Source organism: Hypanus sabinus, chromosome 10 (assembly GCF_030144855.1).
Source record: "Hypanus sabinus isolate sHypSab1 chromosome 10, sHypSab1.hap1, whole genome shotgun sequence".
Classification (NCBI taxonomy): Eukaryota; Metazoa; Chordata; class Chondrichthyes; order Myliobatiformes; family Dasyatidae; genus Hypanus; species Hypanus sabinus.
The window spans coordinates 163168740-163191411 of record NC_082715.1 but is presented as its reverse complement, the minus strand read 5'-3'; the positions used below and the strand labels follow the sequence as shown (position 1 = coordinate 163191411).

Genomic DNA, 22672 nt, shown 5'->3' with positions numbered 1-22672 from the left:
CTATCTCTGATTTATTTCTGTTTTCTCGTTCCCCAGTCCTATCACTCCGGATCCGATCCCCACTGTGAAATTAGTTTAACCCCTCCCTCCAGCTCTATTAAACTCCCTGCGAGGATTTCGGATCGCTTTGGGTTCAGCTGTAATCCGTCCTTTTTGTACAGGCCTAATCTCCCCCCGAAGATGCCCCGAGGATTCCGGAACCCGAAGCCCTGCCCCCTACACCAGTCTCTCAGCTACACAATAATGTGCCTGATCATGCTGTTCTTGCGCTCGTTAGCATGTGGCACAGGCAGCAATCCTGAGATTACTACCCTGGACGTCCTGGTTTTCAGATTCCTACTTAACTCCTGAAATCTCTCTTCAGCACCTCCTCTCTTTTTCTGCCTATGTCATTTGTACCGAGGCTGTTCACCCTCTCCCTTCAGAATACTCTGCACCCGATCCGAGACATCCCGTACCCTGGCACCTGGGAGGCAACACACCATGCAGGTATCTCTATCAGGCTGACAGAACCGCCTGTCTGTTACCCTCACTATGGGATCCCCTATGACTACCACAGTCCTCATCTTCCGCTTTCCCTTCTGCTCCACGGAACCAGACTCACTGCCCGAGACTGGATCGCCGTGATCGTTCTCTGCCGTGTCAACCCCCTCAACAGCATCTGAAACGAGATAACGATTACTGAGAGGGAAGGCCACAGGGATGCTCTGTACTATCTGAGCTCTTCCCATCCCTTTCCTGACAGTCACCCACTTATCTAACCTCTGCAGCCTCGGGGTGACTGACTCCTTGTAGCTCCTATCTACCTCCTGCTCACGTTCCATTATAAGCTATAGGTCATCAAGCCGCAGCTCCAGATCCCTAACACGTTCTCTCAGAGGCTACACCAGTGCACCTGTCGCAAATATGGCCATCCGGGAGACTGGAAGATTTCCGGGATTCCCACATCTTACACCCACAGCAAAGTACTAACCCTAGAGACATGCTATGGTACATGTTTATATGCTCAGTAAACATGTTCACTGCTTTATCGCCTGGAGGAGGGAACGAGATGTGAGGTGTCCAGATCTGCTGATAACACAGTACCAGAGGATGGAAATCTAATGACGATGCTGTGATTTTGCATCATGTAATTCAAAAGGCAGATTGTATTTTGGCCGTTACCGCACAGGGAGTGGAGATTATGTAATTGGCCAGTGCAGCTACCATTATACCGGGTGTTAGTGAGGCCACACCTGGATTCTATGCACAGTTTTAATCCCCACGCAGAAAGAAATCTCCAGAGTAGCTATAGAACCACGCAGAACAGTTTTAGCAGTGTAATACATGGGATGATTTACCAGCAGAGATGAGATGCTTTGGCCCTGAATTTAGAACATATTCACAAACGATAGGGTATTTGTGGAGCCGCCTGATTATTTCTCCTCCTCAGTTAGAGAGCCACAGAGAGGGATCGATGAGGGATGCTGATTTCAAATGGAAATGTGTGAAAATTTCTGGAATTTTATATCTTCGCTTTGTGATCAATGAGGTATCTATCTATTTGAGTGTACAATTTTTGGGATTCACTGCCACGAAGGTGTAAAGGCTGGTTGACTGGGTATTGTTGAGGTGGAGATAGATAATTAATAAAGGGAGCGAGGGGAATAGGCACAGGAACTTAGGTCAAACATGAAGAAGAAGAATAGCCTTTAACTCGGCAGTGGAGTCATCGGGGCACCATCATTGACAGTGTTTTCGTAGCAAACCATTCTTGTTTATATGAGGCCGAGTTGCTAGCGCGACGCTGAACCCGACTTGGATTCGAACTCAGGAACCTTCGCTCCGGAGTCCGGCACTGATATCATTGCACCACCAATTCTGAGGGCGTGTTTTCCTGGTCCCTGACTGCAGCAAAAATCCTCTCCACATGCACTCTTTCTCGGCTTTCGGTATTAGAGAGCCTCCCTCTTTTTTTTCCTAAACGGTATCGGATACAGGCCCAGAGATATCAAATGCTCCTCATGCTTTAACCCTGTAAGTCTTGGAATCATTTTTATGAACCTCCTCTGAACTCTGTCCAATTCCAGTACATTTTTCCTGAGATGAGTCCCTGCACTGCCAATGATAGTCCGCGTGGTTTAACCATCGTCTTATAACGTCTCAACATTGTATCCTTACGAATAGTCCTCTCGGAATGAATGGTAGCATCATATTTACATAACTTCAAAAGTGAATGGCCAGAGTGGAGAGTAGAAGGAAAGACGATGAGCAGAGATTTTTTTTATATACTGGAAGGAGAAATCAATATTTAAGCCTTCAGGTTGGAGCTATGCAGGTGGAATATGATGTGCTTCTCCTCAATCCTGAGGGTGTCAAGTTGAGCAACTCCAGCCATTGCTATTCTACCATCATCCCTGCTTGTGTCCCCTTCCAATCAACTTTGATGAGCTTGTCTCCCAAGCGTCAAAAGCTCCCCTCACTCCACTAATAATGATGCATCTTGTTCTACCTTTCCCCTCTCCAAGTGCAGGGTGAATTCTAACATGTTATAATCACTGTGTCCTCATGTTCCCTTTACCATAATCTCCCTAATCAAATTTTGTTTATGACACAAAACCTAATGCAGAATTAACTTTTCCCTAGTGGGCACGGTTATAAACTGTTCTAAAAGACATCTCATTGGTATTTTCCAAATTCCCTCTCTTAAAATCAAGCACCAACCTGATTTTCATAATCTACCTCCCCCCATCCCGCTCATGGACTGTTTGTCCCACTCCCATCGGGGGCTGGACTACACAGCATCCTCACCAGGACTACCAGCCTCTGGGACAGCTACTTTTCCCAAGCACGAAGAATGATAAGTATCGCTCCCCACTAACCCACACTTCCACACCACCAAACACCTCTACTTTATCATTTCCTGTTTGTCATCTTATTTGCAGGCATACTATGCCGAGCGTCACTTTATGGATATATAATCGATCCGTGCACAGTATATAAGCTGTGGATATATGTTTTTACTATTGTGTTTCGGTGCTGCATTGGAGCCGGAGTAATAATTATTTCAATCTTATTTACGCTTTTCTGCTGGAAATAGATTTAAATAACCTTGAATAAACATTTCAGCAGGCTGCAGCGATCTGACTAAAGCTACAGTATCACATCCTCGCTCTTATATGCTAACATTACAGTTGTCATCCTTAATCAACTCAATCTATAAGCAAACCTTTAGGGACTCCTGCTCAAAGACCCCCAAGTACCTTTACACCTCTGATTTTTGAATTTTCTCTCATTTATTTTTTTTCTACGCCCTTATTCCTTCTGCCAATTGTACATGACCTGACACTTGCATACACTGTATTTCATCCGCTACTTCGAAGCTTGTTCTCCAAACCTATCAAAGTCCTTCTGCAGACTCCTGATTTGCTCTAAACTACCTGTCCCGTACCTATCTTCATATCCACTGCAAAGTTCGTCAAGTCATCAAGGTATCAATTCCATCAGCCATATCATTCGGATTTAACATGAAAAGATGTGTTCTCAATACTGACCCATATGGAAAACCATTAGTGACCAACAGCAAAACAGAATTGCCCACATTATTCTGACTCTTTCTCCCTTGTCAGTCAGCCAAACTTCGATCCATACAAGTATCATTCCTGTAATTCCATGAGCTGTCATCTTGTCAAGCAGCCTCACGTGCAGCAACTTAGAAACATAGAAAACCTGCAACACAATACAGGCCCTTCGGCCCACAAAGCTGTGCCAAACACGTTCTTACCCTAGAACTAACTAGGCTTACCCATAGTCCTCTATTTTTCCAAGCTTGTGTTGTGGTGTTTCATGACTCCAATGGCTTCACAATTTCTTCAGCGACCTCTCTCTGAACCCTGGGGGGGCGGGGTTCACCTTCTGGTCCAAGAGTCTCATCTACATTCAGGCCTTTCGGCTTCCAAAACACTTTCTCTCCTTTGAAAAAGCATGTATCCTCACTTCTAGCAGTGTGTCCAACATCGGTGAGTGTCCGGAAGTAGGAGTGAGTGCCATTGCTATTGCAAAGGAAAGTGTGGTAGGCAAACTCAGGTTCTTAAAGTGGCTAAGTCACCGGGACTAGATGGACGACATCCCAGAGTCCTGAGATAGGTTGCTGAAGAGATTACATATCCATTGGTCATGACCCGTCAAGAATCACTTGATTGTGACATGGTCCCAGACGACAGGGAGATTGCAAATGTCATTCCACTCTTTGAGATGGGATGAAGGCAAAAGAAAGCAAGTTATAGTCCAGTTAGCCTAACCTCTGTGGCTGGGGAAGTGTTGGAGTCCATTATAACAGATGAGGTTTTGGGGTACTAGGAGACCAATGATAAAATCAGTCAAAGCCAGCAGAGCTTCTGTACAGGGAAATCTTGCCTGACAAATCTGTTAAGAGCTCTTCGAGGAAGTCATAAGCAGGATGGACAAAGGAGAGGCGGTGGATATCACTTACTTGGATTTTCAGAAGGCATCTGATAAGGGGTCCCACATGAGACTGCTTAACAGGATAAAAATCAGAAGAGATACTGGCATGGATAGAGGAATGGCTGACAGCCAAGAGGCAGCGAGTAGGAATAAAAGGAGCCTTTTTTGGTTGTCTGGCAGTGACTAGTGGTCTTCAGGGGTCAGTATTCGGTCCGCTACTTTTCACATTTTGTGTCAATGATTTGGATAATGGATCTGATGGCTTTGTGGAAAGGTTTGCAGATGATACAAAGATAGGTGGAGGCATTGGTAGTGCTGAGGAAGCAATGCGATTGCAGCAGGACGCAGACAAATTGGAAGAATGGGCAAATAAAATGGCAGATGAAATAAAGTATTGGGAAATGTATGATAATGCATTTGGCAAAGGGAACAACAGTGAACTATTATCTGATTGGGGAGAAGGCTCAAACAACAGAACTACAGAAGGAAATATGTGTCCTCGGGCAAAACCCCCAGAAGGTCAATTTACAGGTTGAGTCTGTGGTAAAGAAGGCAAATACAATGCTGGCACTTATTTCAAGTGAAGTAGAATATACAAGCAATGAGATAATGCTGATAAGACACTACTTAGGCCGCACTTAAGAATGCTGCCCATCGAGCCTGCCCGGCTATTCAATAAGATCACGGCTGATCTGTTTGTAAACTCAGCTCCATCTACCTGCCTTTTCCCCATAACCCTTAACTGTATCTTAAATATGCTTCGTGAGGAACCCTCAACTGCTTCCAATGGCAGAGAATTCCATAGATTCACCACTCTCTGGGAAATCCAGTTTCTCATCATCTGTGTTCTAAATCTTCTCTCCTCAATACTGAGGCAATGTGCCCTAGTTCTAATCTCAACTACCAATGGAAACAACTTTCCTACTATTTTATCTAACCCTTTCAAAATTTTGTATATTTCTAGAGGTTCCCCTCTCATTCTTCTGAATTTCAGAGAGTGTAGTCCCAGGGAACTCAATCTCTCCTCGTAGGTTAACCCCTTCATCCCTGGAATGAAACTGGTAAACCTCCTCTGCACTGCCTCCAAAGCCAGTATTTCCTTCCTCAAGTATGGAGACCAGAACTGCACACAGTACCCCAGGTGTGGCCTCACCAGTACCCTGTATATTTGCAGCATGACTGCCAACATTCCATTAGAGCTGGAGTATGTGGGACCCATATCCCAGAAAATATGTGTTGTCATTGGAGAGAGTACAGAGGATGTTCAAGATGATTCTGGGATTGAAGGGGATAAGATATGAGGAGCATTTGCCAGCCTTGGGCCTGTACTCCTTCACTGACCTATGTTTAATAAATGTGGGTCAGGGATGTTAAGTCTCACTGAAACCCACTGAATATGGAAAAGTCTAGATAGTGTGGATGAGGAGAGTACATTTCGTATGGTGGGGGTAGCCATAACAGAGGGCACAGCCTCAAAACTAAAGCGCGACCTTTTTAGAGTAGTTAAGGAGGATTTTATTTCGGCAGAGAGCAGTGATTCTGTGGAATTCTCTGACACAGACAGCAGTGGGAGTCGGTAAATCTGAGGCAGAAACTAATAGTTTGCTGATCAGTCAGGGCATTACAGGATATACCAAGGAGGTGGGTGCATGGGGTTGAGTGAGAACCGGGATCAGCCATGATAGAACGGCAGAGCAGACTCGATGGGCTGAATGGTCTAATTCTGCTCCCATGTCTTATGGTGTTATACTGCTAGTGTCTTACACAGTGCTGATTGACACAAAATACTTATAATATTCGGCTGCTGTTTCTTGGCTCTATTACTAACTCTCCAGCATTTTCTTCCAGCAATAGAATATCAACACTTGCTGCTCTTTTACTCTTTATGTAACTGAACAACTTTGGATATTTAATATTATTGGCTCACTTACCTTAATTTTTCATCTTGTCTCTCCTGTGTGTATGTTTTTTTAGTTGTCTCCTGTTGGTTATGTAAAAGCTTTCCAATCCTCTAACTTCCCACCAATGTGCATTTCATGCCGATGTTTAACCCAAGCTTTTGGGCATAGGAGATTCCCAAACATTGACAAACTGAAGTCAGCAGCTTCGCAGTCTCGCTCTCCCCTAACTGAAGGTCTCTCTCTCTATAAAAATCAGAAGTGAGCTGCTCCAGCCTGTGACTGATGTCATCGTCCCGCCTCACTCAGGCGCTGAAAGTGACAGTCCACAGTAAACGAAACACAATCGAGTGGCAAATATCATTCACTAAAATCTTGCTTTAAAATACAAACTCATGAATAACCACCGTAACTTCATTAAGGTACCAGAAATTCAAGCCTGATCCAGTTAGGGGCAGAATTTCACAATTTATATGATAATCAATATATTATTATAGATAGGATAATTTAAACATCCGGAAATAATATTACAGGATGAAGAAGCAAGAACAAATCCCTCAGTAGATAAAACCATTCCCAACACACACATGTCCCTCGACCAGTGCAGCACCTCACCACAGGTATTGTTTGTGTCATCAGTCAGACAAATGAAAGACTGTGTCTGTCAATCAGCTTCCAAATGTTACTACTCTGTCATTCATTGCCACGCCCCGCTGCTGATTCCCTTCTCCTCATCATACGTTCTTACCCCGACCATCATCCAGAGCCCCAAACTCTGCCCTGTGCAGACCCGCCTCTGGTTTCTGACCCTGCTCCGTTGAACATCCAACTGATGGTTTCCCATTCTGCCTTCAGACTTTAGAGGACAGGGGTGTTTTCTAACAACCCTTTAGAAGCAGGGAAAATGACCCATAATGTGGAAATGAGCACTGAATAAGGAGGTTAACACCCAGTGTCATTCTTCCTCAGCCCAAAGATTCGAGGGGTGAAGAACATATCAGACAGAACTGGAGTCAACTGGACTTTTTCAGTCTGCAGAAAATTCAAGGGAAACCTCTTCACCCACAGAGTGAACCCATCACCACAGGGAGAGCGAAAAGGGAACAACAGGGGAGGATTTAAAAGGACTGTCATAGAGCTGAATCACTGGCAGGGCCCAACCGGCCTGAGTTGACTCTCTACTGTACACTAGGTGTGTTATAAATTCACTAAGTACTGGAGACGTAGTTTAAAATAGAATTGCTTTATTTGACTCAGATCCAGAATATTAAACTCCAGTCCCATTAAAAGTGAATGTGCAGCAGAAGAAACTCCTCCCGTGCCCAGTGACCAGGGTGCAGAACTGGGTGTGGTGAGCAGCAGCAATAATTGCAGAGTTCAGCATCGACAGTCACTCTTGAAATAGCATTCAGCAATGGCAATGGACAAATATCCAGCTGATTGAAACTTTCTCCCCAGTGTGAACTCGGTAGTGTGTCACAACTGTAACACGCTGTAAGGTTTCACTGCTCATGTAATGGCCTCTCTGCAATGTTTCACTGCTGAGGTAATGGTTTCTCTGTAGCAGCAATGTTTAGGTTATGATGAGAGTTAGCAGGGTTTTGGACTGCAGGAACGACAGAAACGTTCTTTTTTGTGAGTCTGGAAGAGATATTTTCGCGGTCTTTTGCTGGGGAGAGATGAGAAAAGGTGAGCGGATGGAGTGTGCCCTTTTTTTTTGTTTTCTTTACAAACCCTATAGTCAAAGTAAGAATTACAAATCTCAATCAGTTAATCACATATTGTGTACTATTTCTTTGGGGTACTGATTTGTAACAGCGGACACATCACACAGCACCCACCCAAATGAGATTTCTTATGTTTAGCTGGGCTGGGGCCCTAAATTAAGCTGAAGGTTAGATAAGGTTAGATGACTGAGTGAATCGCCTCCCACACTCACAGCAGCTGAACGGCCTCTCCCCACTTGCTGATGCACATTTGGTTGATTTGGCTGAGAGAATCTCTGATCAAAGTCTGAGCAGGTGATCAGCCTCTACCCATTGTGAACTCGTTTGTGTTTCTGTAGGTCAGATGACCGAGTTAATCCCTGCCCACACACAGAGCAGGTGAACGGCCTCTACCCAATGTGAACTCGCTGATGTACCTTCAGCTGAGATGATAAAATTAATCCCTTCACACAGTCTAAGCAGGTGAATGCCTCTCTCCAGTGTGAACTCGCTGGTGTACCTTCAGGTTAGATGACGAAGTGAATCCCTTCCCACAGTCTGAGCAGTTGAATGGCCTCTCTCCGGTGTGAACTGACTGGTGTCTCAGTAAATCAGATGACAAGGTGAATCCCTTCCCACAGTCTGCGCAGATGAATGGCCTCTCTCCGGTGTGAACTCGCTGATGTACCTTCAGTGGAGTTGACGAAGTGAATCCCTTCCCACAGACTGAGCAGGTGAACGGCCTCTCTCCAGTGTGAACTCGCTGATGTTCCTTCAGATGAGATGACAGAATGAATCCCTTCCCACAGTCTGAGCAGGTGAATGGCCGCTCCCCAGTGTGAATTCGCTGATGTACCTTCAGTTGAGATGACCAAGTGAATCCCTTCCCACAGTCCAAGCAGGAGAACGGCCAATCTCCAGTGTGAATTCGCTGATGTACCATTAGGTAAGATGACCGAGTGAATCCCTTCCCACAGACTGAGCAGATGAATGGCCTCTCTCCGGTGTGAACTGACCAATGTCTCAGTAAATCAGATGACAAAGTGAATCCCTTCCCACAGTCTGAGCAGGTGAATGGCCTCTCCCCAGTGTGAACTCGCTGATGTACCTTCAGGTGAGATGAACTAATGAATCCCTTCCCACAGTCTGAGCAGGTGTACGGCCGCTCCCCGGTGTGAACTCTCTGGTGTACCATTAGGTCAGATGACCGAATAAAGGACTTCCCACACTCTGAGCAGGTGAACGGCCTCTCTCCAGTGTGGACTCGCTGATGTACCTTCAGTTTAGATGAGCAAGTGAATCCCTTCCCACAGTCTGAGCAGGCGAACGGCCTCTCTCCAGTGTGAACTCGCTGGTGAGCCATTAAGTCAGCTGACCAAGTGAATCCTTTCCCACAGTCTGAGCAGGTGAATGGCCTCTCCCCAGTGTGAACTTGCTGATGTATCTTCAGTTTAGATGAAAAAGTGAATCCCTTCCCACAGTCCGAGCAGGTGAACGGCCTCTCTCCAGTGTGAACTCGCTGGTGAGCCATTAGGTCAGATGACCGATTGAATCCTTTCCCACAAATTCAGCAGATGACCAGCCTCTGTCCAGTGTGAACTGACTGGTGTGTCCACAGGTGGGAAGACCGACTGAATCCCTACTCACATACAGAACAGGTGAATGGCCTTGTCCCAGTGTGAACTTGCTGATGTACCTTCAGTTGAGATGACCAAGTGAATCCATTCCCACTGTCTGAGCAGGAAGGATGATCGAGTGAATCCCTTGCTCCACTTCTTAAATATCTGGACAGAGACAGCAAAACTGGCGTGTTGTGTTCAAGACTCCTGTAGACAAATTCCTTGTCATTTTTAACCTGTAAAAAGATTTACAAAATCCATCAATGGGTGTCGGACAACATTTCAGGTGAGATCACTTGAGTTGTCAAAATGTGATCACGCATCATACTGTTACAGTGAAGTTCAAACCAAGTTGGAGAGAGAAATCATCTTCTAACTGGGCACAGTGCTGGAATCTGGAATGACCATCAAACTCTCTGATGCTCTTCCGGTCTCTATAAGAATGGGGTATTTCTGCCATCTCCAATCTGTGACCTGACTCAGTTTGACTCCCTCCATTGGTATTATTCCCTGTTCCTACTGAGCTGCATGGGTTCCTGACCCCACAGTAACTGAAACACTCTCACAAATAGCCAGCAGTGCAATCCACACACACACACACCACTCTCTGTGTAAAAAACTTACCCCTGACATCCCCTCGGTATCTATTTACAAGCACCTTAAAAGTATGCCCCCTCGTGTTAGCCATTTCAACTCTGGGAAAAAACCTCTGGCTATCCAAATGATCAATGCCCCTCATCATCTTATACACCTAAACAAGGCTCCAAACATAAACAAGGAAATTATACATTGCTTTGAGGATTTGTTAGAAGTATACACAATTATGAGGGTATAGATAGGGTTAATGTAAGCACTAGGCAGATAAATGTGAGGTGCTAAATTTTGGTAGGAATAATCCAAAAAGGACATACATGGTAAATGGTAGGGCATTGAAGAATGCAGTAGAACAGAGAGATCCAGGAATAATGGTTTATTCGTTCTCTGAAGGGGGAATCTCATGTGGATAGGATGGTGAAGAAAGCTTTTAGTATGCTGGTCTTTATAAATCAGTGCATTGAGTATAGGAGTTGGGATGTAATGTTAAAATTGTACAGTGTATTGGTAAGGCCAAATTTGGAGTATTGTGTACAGTTCTGGTCACCGAATTATAGGAAAGATGTCAATAAAATAGAGAGAGTACAGACGATATTTACTAGAATGGTACCTGGGTTTCAGCACCTAAGTTACAGAGAAAGTTTAAACAAGTTAGGTCTTTATTCTTTGGAGCGTAGAAGGTTGAGGGGGGACCCAATAGAGGTATTTAAAATTATGAGGGGATAGATAGAGTTGACATGGATAGGCTTTTTCCATTGAGAGTAGGGGAGATTCAAACAAGTGGACGAGTTGAGAGGGGGCAAGTGTTTAGGGGTAACACGAGAGGGAACTTCTTTACCCAGAGAGTGTTAGCTGTGTGGTACAAGCTTCCAGTAGAAGTGGTAGAGGCAGGTTCGATTTTGCCACTTAAAAAAAATTGGATAGGTATATGGACAGGAAAGGAATGGAAGGTTATGGGCTAAGTGCAGGTATGTGGGACTAGGTGAGAGTAATCGTTCGGCACTGACTAGAAGGGCCGAGATGGCCTGTTTCTGTGCTGTAGTTGTTATATGGTTATATGGATCAGTACGTGGAACTGCGATGTTGCGGTCGTTACTGAAACTTGGCTGGAGGAAGGGCAGGATTGGATGATGCAAGTACCAGGGATTAGGGTGTTTTAAAAGGAAAATGATGGGAGGTAGAAAAGTGGCGGGGGGAAGTAACATTACTGGTCAGGGGTAGTATTACGGCTATAGAAAGGGAAGATGTTGCAGAGAGAGTGTCAACTGAGTCGGTGTGGGTGGAAGTCAGAAATAGGAAGAGATCAATCACTGTGCTGGGAGTAGTCTATAGGCCCCCAAATAGCCCTTGGGACACCGAGGAGCAGATAAGCAGGCAGATTTTAGAATGGAGCAGGAAATACATGGTTGTAGTTATGGGTGATTTCAACATCCCTCATATTGACTGCAAGGGGGATGAAAGGGGTGAATTTGTCAAGTGTTTTTAAGAAGGATTCCTGACACAGTATGTTGACCAGCCGACGAGAGGAGAGGCCATATTGGATCTAGTTCTGGGTAATGAACCTGGTCAAGTGACAGACCTCTTGGTGGGGGAGCATTTTGGTGAGAGTGACCACAACTCCCTTAGCTTCAGCATAGCTATGTAAAAGGATAAAAACAGACAAAATGGCAAAGTGCTTAACTGGGGAAGGGCTGACTATGAAGGGATGAGGCAGGAACTAGCGAGAGTAAATTGGAAACAGATGTTCAATGGGGAAAGCACAGAAGTAATTTGGGGGAAGTTTTGGGACCACTTGAGCTGGGTTCAGGATAATTTTGTCCCACTGAGGCAAGGAAAAAATTGTAGGGAAAGGGAACTGTGGCCGACGAAACATGTGAGGGAAATCTTCAAAAGGAAGAAGAAAGCACATGTTAGATATAAGAAGCAGGAAGCAGGAGGGGCTCATGAGAAATATAGGGTAGCCAGGAAGGAGCTTAAGAGAGGACTTAGGAGAACTCGAAGGGGGCATGAGAAGGCCTTGGCATGTAGGATTAAGGAGAACTCCAAGGCGATCTATGCATATGTGACGAACAGATGAATGACAAGAATGAAGGTGGGACTGCTAAGGGGTAAAGAGGGCAACATGTGCCCGGAGGCGGAGGAGGTTGGTGAGGTTTTAAATGAACACTTTGCTTCAATATTTACAAGTGAAAATGATCTTGATCAGGGTGAGGTTGAAACAGAACAGGCCTGTGTGCTGGACAACGTGGAGATTAAGAAAGAAGAAGTGTTGGATCTCCTTAGAAACATCAAGATTTGATAAATCCCTAGGGCCAGACGTGTTATCCCCAGGCTGCTGTGGGAAGTGAGAGAAGAGTTCACCGGAGTAGTAACGATGACCTTTGAATCCTCTTTGGCTGCAGGGGAGGTGCCGGAGGATTGGGGAATGGTAAATGTAGTTCCCTTGTTTTAAAAAGGTAATAGAGAGAAACCTGGGAACCATAGACAGGTGAGACTTATGTCAGTGGTCTGCAAAATATTGGAAAGTATTCTTAAGGATAGGATCTAAAAGCATTTGCAGAAGTACAGTCTACTCAAGGATAGTAAACACGGCTTTGTGAAGGGAAGATCTTGCCTGACGAGCCTAACTGAGTTTTTTGAAGAGGTAAGAAAAGAAATTGATGAGGGTAGGGCAGTGGATCTTGTCTACATGGACCTTAGCAAGGCACTTGACTAGGTCCCTCACGAGAGACTCATCCAGAAAGTCATGAGACATGGGATCAGTGGAACCTTGGCTGTCTGGATAAAATAATGTCTTAAAGGAAGAAAGCAGAGAGTAGTTGTGGAAGCAACGTACTCTGCCTGGAGGTCAGTGACTAGTGGAGTGCCGCAGGGATCTGTCCTGGAACCCCTGCTATTTGTGATTTTTTTATAAATGACCTGGATGAAGAGGCGGAAGGATGGATGAGTAAGTTTGCAGATGACACGAAGATTGGAAGAGTTGTGTTTGGAGCTGCAGGTTGTTGAAGATTACAAGAGGATATAGACAGGATGCAGAGTTGGGCAGAAGAGTGGCGATGGAGTTCAATGCGGATAAGTGTGAGGTGATGCATTTTGGACGGACAAACCAGAAGTCTGAGTACAGGGTTAATGGTCAGTTATTTAACATTGCGGATGAACAAAGGGACCTTGAAGTTCAAATCCATACATCCCTGAAGGTTGCTGCACAGGTTGAAAGGGTAGTGATGCTAGGCTTCATTAATAGGGGGATTGAGTTGAAGAGCAGGGGGATCATGTTGCAACTCTACAAATCTCTGGTGAGACATCACTTAGAGTATTGTGTTCAATTCTGGTCACCTCATTATAGGAAGCATGTGGAAGCTATGGGGAGAGTGCAGAGGAGTTTTACCAGGATGTTGCCTGGGTTGGAGAACAAGTCATATGAAGCAAGGTTAGCAGAGCTGGGACTTTTCTCTTTGGAGCGGAGAAGAATGAGAGGGGACCTGATAGAGGTCTACAGCAGTGGTCCCCAACCACCGGACCGCGGACTGGTACAGGGGCGCAAAGCATGTGCTACCGGGTCGCAAGGAAACAATACGATTTGGTGATATGGAACAATGTGAGTCAGCTGCACCTCTCCTCATTCCCTGTGATGTCCACTGTTCAACTTGAATGCACGTGAGGTCATTACTCATGCGAGGTCATCAGTTGATGAGACGCAGCGATACCCTCGTGCCAGGGATCACTGGTTGACCTCGGGTAACTGGCCGCTTCACGTGACCGGCGATATGTACCGCTGCTGGCCTGGTGCGCGGACAGATGGGCGCCACCTCTAAACCTCACTGTGATCTACTTAAAGTCATCCCTCGAGCCAAACTTTCATCAGCCGATAGATCCTACCTACTTACAAGGGAGGGGTGGGCACATGCCTTGCCACACTCCTCACACTAATGTTCTCTTTAGACTTGTCCCCCTTCACTCTTAACCCATGTCCTCCGTTTTTTCTCTCCCCTAAACTTAGTGGAAAAAGCCTGCTTGCATTCACTCTATCTATACCCATCATAATTTTATACACCTCTATCAAATCTCCCCTCATTCTTTCAACCTTATTAATATCCCTCCTGTAATTAGGTGACCAAAACTGCACACAATACTCCAAATTCAGACTACCAATGTCTTATACAACCTCACCATTACATTCCAACTCTTATACTCAAAACTTTGAATTATAAAGGGCAATGTGCCAAAAGCTCTCTTTACTACCCTATCTACCTGTGATGCCACTTTTAGGGAATTATGTATCTGTACTCCCAGATCCCTCTGTTCTCCTGCACTCCTCAGTGCCCTACCATTTACCTTGTAGCTTCTACCTTTGGTTCATCCTTCCGAAGTGCAATACTGAGGGTTCAGTCATTATCAGCAAAGCTCTGCCCCGCTTGAACCCACACCCACCACTTCTGATGGCAGCTCATTTCACATTTTCAGCAGTTGCTCCTAAGGTTGCTGTAAAATATTTCACCTTTAAGCTATGGCCACTAGCGTGTCAGGGAGAAGATGGGGTGGAGCGCGAAGGTGGGTAGGAAGAGGGGAAGGTGCGGGAGGATAGAGACGGCGGTGTGGGGAGGAGACAGCAGGGAGAGAGAAACACAGGGGATAGTTTACACTTAGTATGTTTCAAAAAAAGTAACTGTTTGAAGTTGCTGGAAACTTACTAAACATACCCTGTACCTTCACAATCAAATTACTGACAAGTAGCAATGGGTGTAACCTGGGAACACTAGGCCCAGGCCTTGAGTCCAATAAACAGCCTGCTACCACCACTCTCTGCTTCCTGCTATCAGAACAACTGGAAACCACATCACTGTTGCTCTCCTGTTACCGTGTCTGACCTGCTCACCTCCGGGTATCCTCCTGGCTCACTCTCCACGCAGCCCACGATGGTGACGGCTGCTCCCCGACTCTGGGGCTCTGTTGTACCAAACACAATGATAACAGCAAGATCAGACAGTAATTAATATAAAGATAGAATTGTTGCTTCCTGAAAGGACATGTATGCCGTCTGATCCAATGGACCAGATCCTCCCTAGGTACAACTTAATTTGACCTGGGATCCATCCACCCCGGGTCACGCAGTGATCCCCCCACTACCCCTACACCCCTCCCACACTTACCACAGCCACACATCCATCCATAACTTCTTCCTGCTCACAGACAGATCCCCTTCACCCCAAACCTGTTCCCAGCTTGAGGAACCTCATCCACCTGATCCCACAAACAAGAGAAAACCTGCAGATGCTGGAAATCTGAGCAACACTCACAAAATGCTGGAAGAACTCAGCAGGCCAGGCAATATCTATGAAAAACAGTGCAGTCAACATTTACAGATCAACTTCCACATGGCCCTCAATTTTACCTCGTCCATTTCTGACACCTCTCTCCCATTTCTCAATCTCACTGTCTCTACCTCCGGAGACAGCTGTTCACTGATGCCTTTTACAAACCCACGGACTCTCACAGCTACGCAGATTATACCTCTTCCTACCCTGTTTCTTGAAAAGATGCCATCCCTTTCTCTCAATTCCTCCGTCTCCACCGTATCTGTTCTCAGGATGAGGCTTGTCATTCTAGAATGAAGAAGCTGCCCTTTTTCAGAGAAAGGGTCTTCACTTCCATTTCACCCATCCTCCCACCAGCCTAACAGGGATAGGGTTCCCTTGTCCTCACCTCCCACTCCACCAGCCTCCGTGTGCAGCACAGAAATCTCAGAAACTTCTTCCACCTCCAACGGGACCCAAACACCAAATACATCTTTCACACCGTGCCCCAATTTCCACAGGGACCTCTCCCTACTCGACTCCTTCGTCTATTCATCCCTCCCCACTGATCTTCCTCCAGGCACTTACCCTTGCAAGATGAACAAGTGCTACAAATGCCCCTACACTTCCTCCCCCACTACCATTCAGGGCCCTAAACTGTCCTTCCAGGTGAGGTGACCCTTCACCCTTGAGTCTATTGGGGTCATCTGCTGTGCCGGGTGCTCCTGGTGTGGTCTCCTGTATATCGTTGAGCTCCAACGTGGATTCAAGGACCGTTTTGCCAAGTACCAATGTGCCATCTGCCAGAATACGCTGGATCTCCCAGTGACCACCAATTTTAATTCCACTTCCCATTCCCATCTGTCCAGTTTTGGCCTCATCCACTGTCGTGATGACGTCATACTTAGGCCGGAGTAACAGCAACTCATATTCCATTTGGGTAGCCTCCAAACTGATGGCATGAACATCGATTTCTCTAACCTCCAGCAACGCCTCCCACACCCTCCTGTCCTTCACAATTTCCCATCCCCCTCGCCTCCCCCGGTGCTCCTTTCCCGTTTATTTCTTTCATGGCTGTCTGCCTCTTTCACAAATCAACCTCCCAGCTCTTTACTTCGTCCCTTCCACTTTTCAGTTTCCTCTATCACCTTGTGTTTCTCTCCCCCCTCACCTCACCTTTTAAATCCACTGGTCAGTTATTTTTCTCCAGTCCTGCCGAATGATTCCGACCGAAATGTGGTTTGACCTCTGTTCCGTTGATGCTGCCTGGCCTACTGAGTTCCTCCAGCGTGTAGCTAATCCCACGGGCCGGGCTCGGATAAAAAAAAAAGTAAAATCAGGCTGCCCGAAGCCTCCAGCCGTCCGGCAAAACTTAGTCCGAGCCCTTTCCCGCTGCAACCGGCCCCCGATTAACAAAAACCCGAACGTACCCCCCTTCTCACCGCCGCCGGAATGGGAGAACAAGTGTCCGCAATGCGCCTGCGCGTCACCATTCCTTTCAGCGCCACGCGAGCCGTCGGAGTTCCCTACAGCGCCACCAGCGGTCAGAGGTACCAACATTGCAACCTTCCTTTCAGGGTCACAACATCGGCACGTCGTCGGAGGGCCAAGCACCGCCAGCAGTGATTGGAGGCCGGAGGTTCAACACGCAAGGTTCGCCCGTCTGCCTCTGTCACCGGAACACGTTTGACCTCCACATCAGGCAGAGACGATTACATGTGATGGCCAACAAACATAATTCAACTGTTTAAACTATTCACTGACTTTCCGAGTAAGAGGTAGTACCTATGTCAGGGTGTTTAGTTCACCAGGAAACAGACTCCAGAGACTAGAGGTCTTCTGTTGACCCCGAGGCAATTCAGGTTGATATTATTAAAACCGTAGTTTATCAAAAGCTACAAAGCATCAAGAAAGTGCATTGGCAGAATCCAGACCAAATCAGCTCTCCTCTAGAGAGTCCTCCCCAAAAAGATGTGTGGTTCTAGCATCCCACTCGAGATAAACACCACACTGCCCATTCTACCAACAACAGGCACAGCCGGGCACATAGCAGGGTCTCTACATCACACAACATAAGATTCAGTGATGAAACATGTGTTTTTTTTTCTGTTTGTCCCACCGAAATCGTAAGAAACGTCCTTTGAGGCGTTTCAAATACAAGAGCTCCCACACACGTGACATCACACTGGCGAACACCACGAGACTGACGTCAAACATGGGCTCTCCACGCGCTCACCTGGCTACACCACATCCTTGTTTGTATTCATTTACCTCCCGCCGCCCCCCACTCCCCACTCCCCGCCTTTCTCTTATCCTGTCTTCAATTCCCCACCCCCAACCGGTGCCTTCGCTTTGCAATCCTGATGAGGTTCTGGACCCGAAAGTTGACGATTTATTTCTTTCCGTAGATGCATCCTGATCTACTGAATTTCTCCAGGATTTTACGTGTGAATCTGAATTCCAGAATTAGAAAAACCTATGCAATACTCTTTTCTCGATCATTTAATAGCTCCAGTCTAGAATCCACTTGAGAACCAAAGTGCGGTGCCTGTTGGTTAGCCTTGTCACCCTTGTCATAATGTCCTCCTACTGACCTGAACAACAGGTAGAGGGGTGGTGACATAAAGTCACTCAAGGCAGATAAAGATCATTCAGCCCATCCTGTCTATGCCAGCCACAAGTTATCTATCTCTACTAATCTCATTCTCGGATTTCTGTAGCTTGTTGATGTAGTGTTCATCCAAATGCTTAAATATCGGAAGATTATCTCCCTTGACCGCCTTCTGAGCCGCAGCGTACACCACAACACCTAGTGCAAACCTAAACCTGTGCCAGCTATGGGAACAACTCCCACACGGATAAATATTTCCCAATAACTGCTCGATGTATACACCTCAGATTTGCCGTACCTCTAATAGGACACTTACCCGAGTGTCCTTCACTTCAAGCTAAAGAACCGCAACATATGCAACCTCAGCTAATAACCGGACCGTAATAATGTTGAATTACTGTTCCCAGAATGCCATTGATCACGAATCCCCTGCGGCTAGATAGGGAAATATGGCTTCACTCGCAGAATAAAAAAAAATCTCTTCTCAATTTGGCGGCGGGGTGGAAGTTTAGCCTACGAATGCGATGCCATTTAGGATGGTTTCCAATAATTTATAGGATAATAACAAATAATCAGCTGGAAAATAGTCAGCTAATATCTCTTTCTGAGAAATGGAGAAAGGACGATGGCCCAACAGCCTCTGTTATTCTCCTCATTCTCTTCCACTTTCTTCCATCTTCATTAAAGATTTGATTGAGTTCCGAGCAGGAGTCAAAGACTTGGTGTAAATGACTTGCTTCCGCGCTTGAAAGCATCTCTAATAGGGAGCGTGGTTATGTAAATGTTTTGCCCATACAGGAAAAGGTAAGGAAGTATTTAATCTCTCAGGTGTCTTGATTCTTTGGAATTGTTGATTTGTTACCGTTAATCCATAATTCGTGGTGTAGACAGAGACTGGCAGGTCACTGCATGATTTGGGCGAAAGTCAGGAGATCCAGCGGGAAAGTGAGGTGAACATTTCGCCATATTGAGTTATCGGGAAATTACTTCCATTGAAATGACTGGATTCACGGTTATTAGTATGTAAATTGTTAAATGCCGTCCCGTGGATGACAAACGAAGTGTGACTATATTGACTGGAAGGTGCAATTTATCCCCGCAGTCTTCCAGAACATTCCATTCTTCTGTACAGGGAAGCCCTGACGGACTTGTGGAAGTAGTTGAAGTTAATTTATTTTTTGTCCTTATACATTTCGCACCAACTGGCTCCCAAACTCTGAACCAATCACATTCACTCCTGTCATTCTACGTCATGACACATGCATCATCAGGCTGTCGTGAAAAGAGTGTAATCCGTCTGGAAATCCAGATATCTGTACTTGTCCCAGTAAGATATTGTCCACCGTTATATTAAAATAAAAATGTAGAGTCCAAATTACTCGAAATAAAGCTCAATTAACTATTCTTAACTCTCCGTAGCACAAAATTAATGAAAATGAAACTGACGTTTTGATAGTAGACTGCCCAGTTCATCAAATAAATTAATACCATTCAAAAGCACTTATGCGTCTCAGTGGGTGGGCAACCTCAGATTTTAATCGAGTACCTACCATTACAATTGCCCCTTCATCTATTTCATGAGTTTTGGAAGCAAGTCGTTTCCAAACACTGAATTACCTGGATTGCCTCAAATTCCTCCGTATGATTTGCCACTTTGATTGATATTAGCCTTTTCGAAAAACATGTTGCAGAAGGGTAGGTTAGGTTTGGTGTAAACTCAGTTTATGACTTGATTTGAAGCAAAATCCGGAATTCACTTCTAATTATAGCTGCAATCAGAGTTTGATTATTGCCTTAAAATATAAGGGGATGATTTTACAGATTTGGGTCGAACTTGAGAATACTGTTTCCGACAAAGCCGTACCTGACTTTTATATTGCTGAGACAGCCAACTTTGAAAAGCTGAAGCTACTTCAGCAGGTAGTAGGGCACGACTTCAGAACTGAAGGACGTCCATTTAGAACTGAGATGCGGATAAATGACGTTAGTTAAAGGTTGGTAAATCTGTGGAATTGTTGCAACGAGCGGCTGTGGAGGCAGGGTCATTTGGTGCATTTAAGGAAGAGATAGATATGTTCTTGATTAGCCAGGGCATCAAAGTGTATGGGATGAAGACATGGGAGTGGGGATGACTGGAAGAACTGGATCTGACCATGATTGAATGGCGGAGAAGACTCGATGGGCCAATTGACCTACTTCTCTCCAATATCTCATGGTCTTATTATGGTCTTACTGGAAGCTGCTGGGGTTCCCACTGCAACTTTTAAAGTACTACTTGAAAAATTACCTAGTAAAATCAGGGGGAAGGGTACCATCTGTTGTGGCGCTGCATAATGGCCCAATGGGGGTAAATGACATTTAGCCAAGAATGGCCATTTCACAAAACTATTTGAACAAACGATCCTTCTGTGGTAGTGCTGGACCTGTCTCTGAGTTCATTGGCAGGAATAGTATTTGGAAATAGGGAGGGTCACTGTACTGATAACGTGTGCAAATCTATTCCATTATGGTATTTTCCGTCAAAAATATGAAATAATTTGATTAATCCTTGATAGTGTACAGAAATAATTATTTCCAATGAAGATCTGAACCCGTATTCGATACTGAAGACATTCGAAGCAAATGAAGTCCGGATATTCCAGAGTTGTTCACACTCCTGCAGTTACCCCACCGGTTCCTTGCTCTCCAATGCTCCGGTTCCACACCTTAGCCCATCCCTACCCCACCCCACCTCGTTACGGGGTGTGTGAGCGCTAAAACTGTTGACAACAATCACACATACCAATTGCAAACGAACTTAATAAATTGCTTCAGAAGGCAGTGGAAGTCGCCATGTTGTTGTTGGCCTGGAATAGGCCGGCTTTACCCATCTGCACTTCTCGAGTGAACCAAATATGTCCAAACACGTGTCGCTCTGAAAGCAACTTCCCAGAGTAAGTGGGAGGGGTATTTTATTATATCGGGTTATTTAATTGAATTCAAATTGCTGGAAACGTTGTTAGGTGGCGAATGCATTCCTCAATACTCAAAGGTTCTGACCGAATGACGAGAAAAAAACCATTCCAACCATATTTGAAGTATAGCACGGTCAACGTGTATTTACTGATGTTTATGTTCCGCAGCGTGGAAGTTTCAGACGAACGTTCATGCTGCTGATCCGCTTCATGTACGCTTGCAAGTATTGCCGGGCTGCCGAGGGATATGAAATCAAATGGTGAGAACACCTTGCCCATCACCTGTGATCTCAGCTATTCCAGAAGCGGCAGACCTGCGTCATTCGTTGATATAAAGATGACTGGTTTTCCTAGTTCACATTATCCTCGGTAGAACTAACGCATCCCTTTCAGTTTAGCTTTAGTTAGGTAGATCACAATATTATAATTTTTTAAAATTTATGTTAAATTTCTTTTCTTGCGAATTAAACGAGTCACTCCATAACTAAATGTCAAGAGCGTTGTTTTTCAGCTACATGGATAGATTGGAGAGAGTGGTTAGATTAGTCGTGATAGGTCGAAAGCTGTGAGGGATTTTTTTTTATCTGCGGCAGTTTGAACGGGGCACGACTGCGCAAGCGCGTGAAGGTCGGCCTCGAAGTCAGCGGGATAGTTTAAAAAGCGAGCAGATTGAGAGGGAAGGTAATTTCTTCAGCAATTTGAACGGGGCAAGACTCCGCAAGCGCGTGAAGGTCGGGATCTGAGACAGCTGGTGAGTTTGAAAAGGGAACAGATTAACGCAGCGGGCGACGGAGTAGGGGGAGACAGAGTAGGAAGGCTTTGGCTCGAGAGGCTTCGGCGAGCAGAGGCTGAGGACGAACGTGCTCCCAGTCAGTAAAGGCCGGGTAAGCTCCTTTAGTTAATCTAATTAGTTTAGTAGGCAATGGAGGCAGCTGTTAGGGCAGTCGAGTGCTCCGTTTGCAGTGTGTGGTAAGCCAGGGCGAGAACAGAATTGTCCCTGATGACTACACCTGCAAAAGGTGCATCCAGCTGCAGCTCCTGACAAACCGTGTTAGGGAACAAGAGCTGGAGGTGGATGAACCTCAGATCATTCGTGAGGCAAACGCAGAAATAAATAGAAGTTACAGGGAGATAGTCACCCCTAAGAGTCAGGTGACAGTTAGCTGGGTAACTGTCAGGAGAGGGAAGGGGATTAGACAGAATGAGCAAAGCACCCTGTGGCCGTTCCCATCAATAATAAGCATACCGTTTTGGATACTGCTGGTGGGGACGACCTACCAGGGACAAGTTGTACTGGTCACATCTCTGGCACCGAGGCTGCACACTCAGCTCATAAGGGAAAGAGGGAAAAGAGGAGAGCTGTAGTGATAGGGGATTCGATAGTAAGGGGGGGGGCAGATAATAGGTTCTGTAGGAAAGATCGAGAATCTCGGATGGTCTGTTGCCTCCCTGGTGCCAGGGCCACGATATCTCGGATCAGGGACAGCCAGCATGGATTTGTGAAGGGAAGATCGTGTCTAACAAGCCTGATAGTGTTCTTTAAGGAGGTGACC

The 22672-nt window shown here is 45.6% G+C and overlaps 1 protein-coding gene across 5 annotated transcripts; it reads right to left on the bottom strand.

Annotated features, from left to right (window-relative positions):
- Nucleotides 1-7580: 7580 nt before the first annotated feature.
- Nucleotides 7581-17045, bottom strand: LOC132401296 (zinc finger protein 239-like). 5 transcript variants are annotated; one of them, XR_009514538.1, is made up of 4 exons: nucleotides 16731-17044; nucleotides 15137-15207; nucleotides 9744-9902; nucleotides 7581-8010 (listed from the first exon to the last, which is right to left on the bottom strand). XR_009514538.1 is itself a non-coding variant. In XM_059983400.1 (3 exons), exon 3 carries the CDS (start codon nucleotides 9576-9578, stop codon nucleotides 8523-8525), a length of 1056 nt encoding a protein of 351 aa, XP_059839383.1. In that variant the 5' UTR covers nucleotides 9579-9902; nucleotides 15137-15207; nucleotides 16985-17045; the 3' UTR covers nucleotides 7581-8522. The 5 variants fall into 5 exon arrangements, 4 of the variants coding, with proteins under 4 accessions (XP_059839383.1, XP_059839381.1, XP_059839382.1 ...); XM_059983400.1 differs by having other exon boundaries at nucleotides 7581-9902; nucleotides 16985-17045; XM_059983398.1 differs by having other exon boundaries at nucleotides 7581-9902; nucleotides 16731-17042.
- Nucleotides 17046-22672: the final 5627 nt, after the last annotated feature.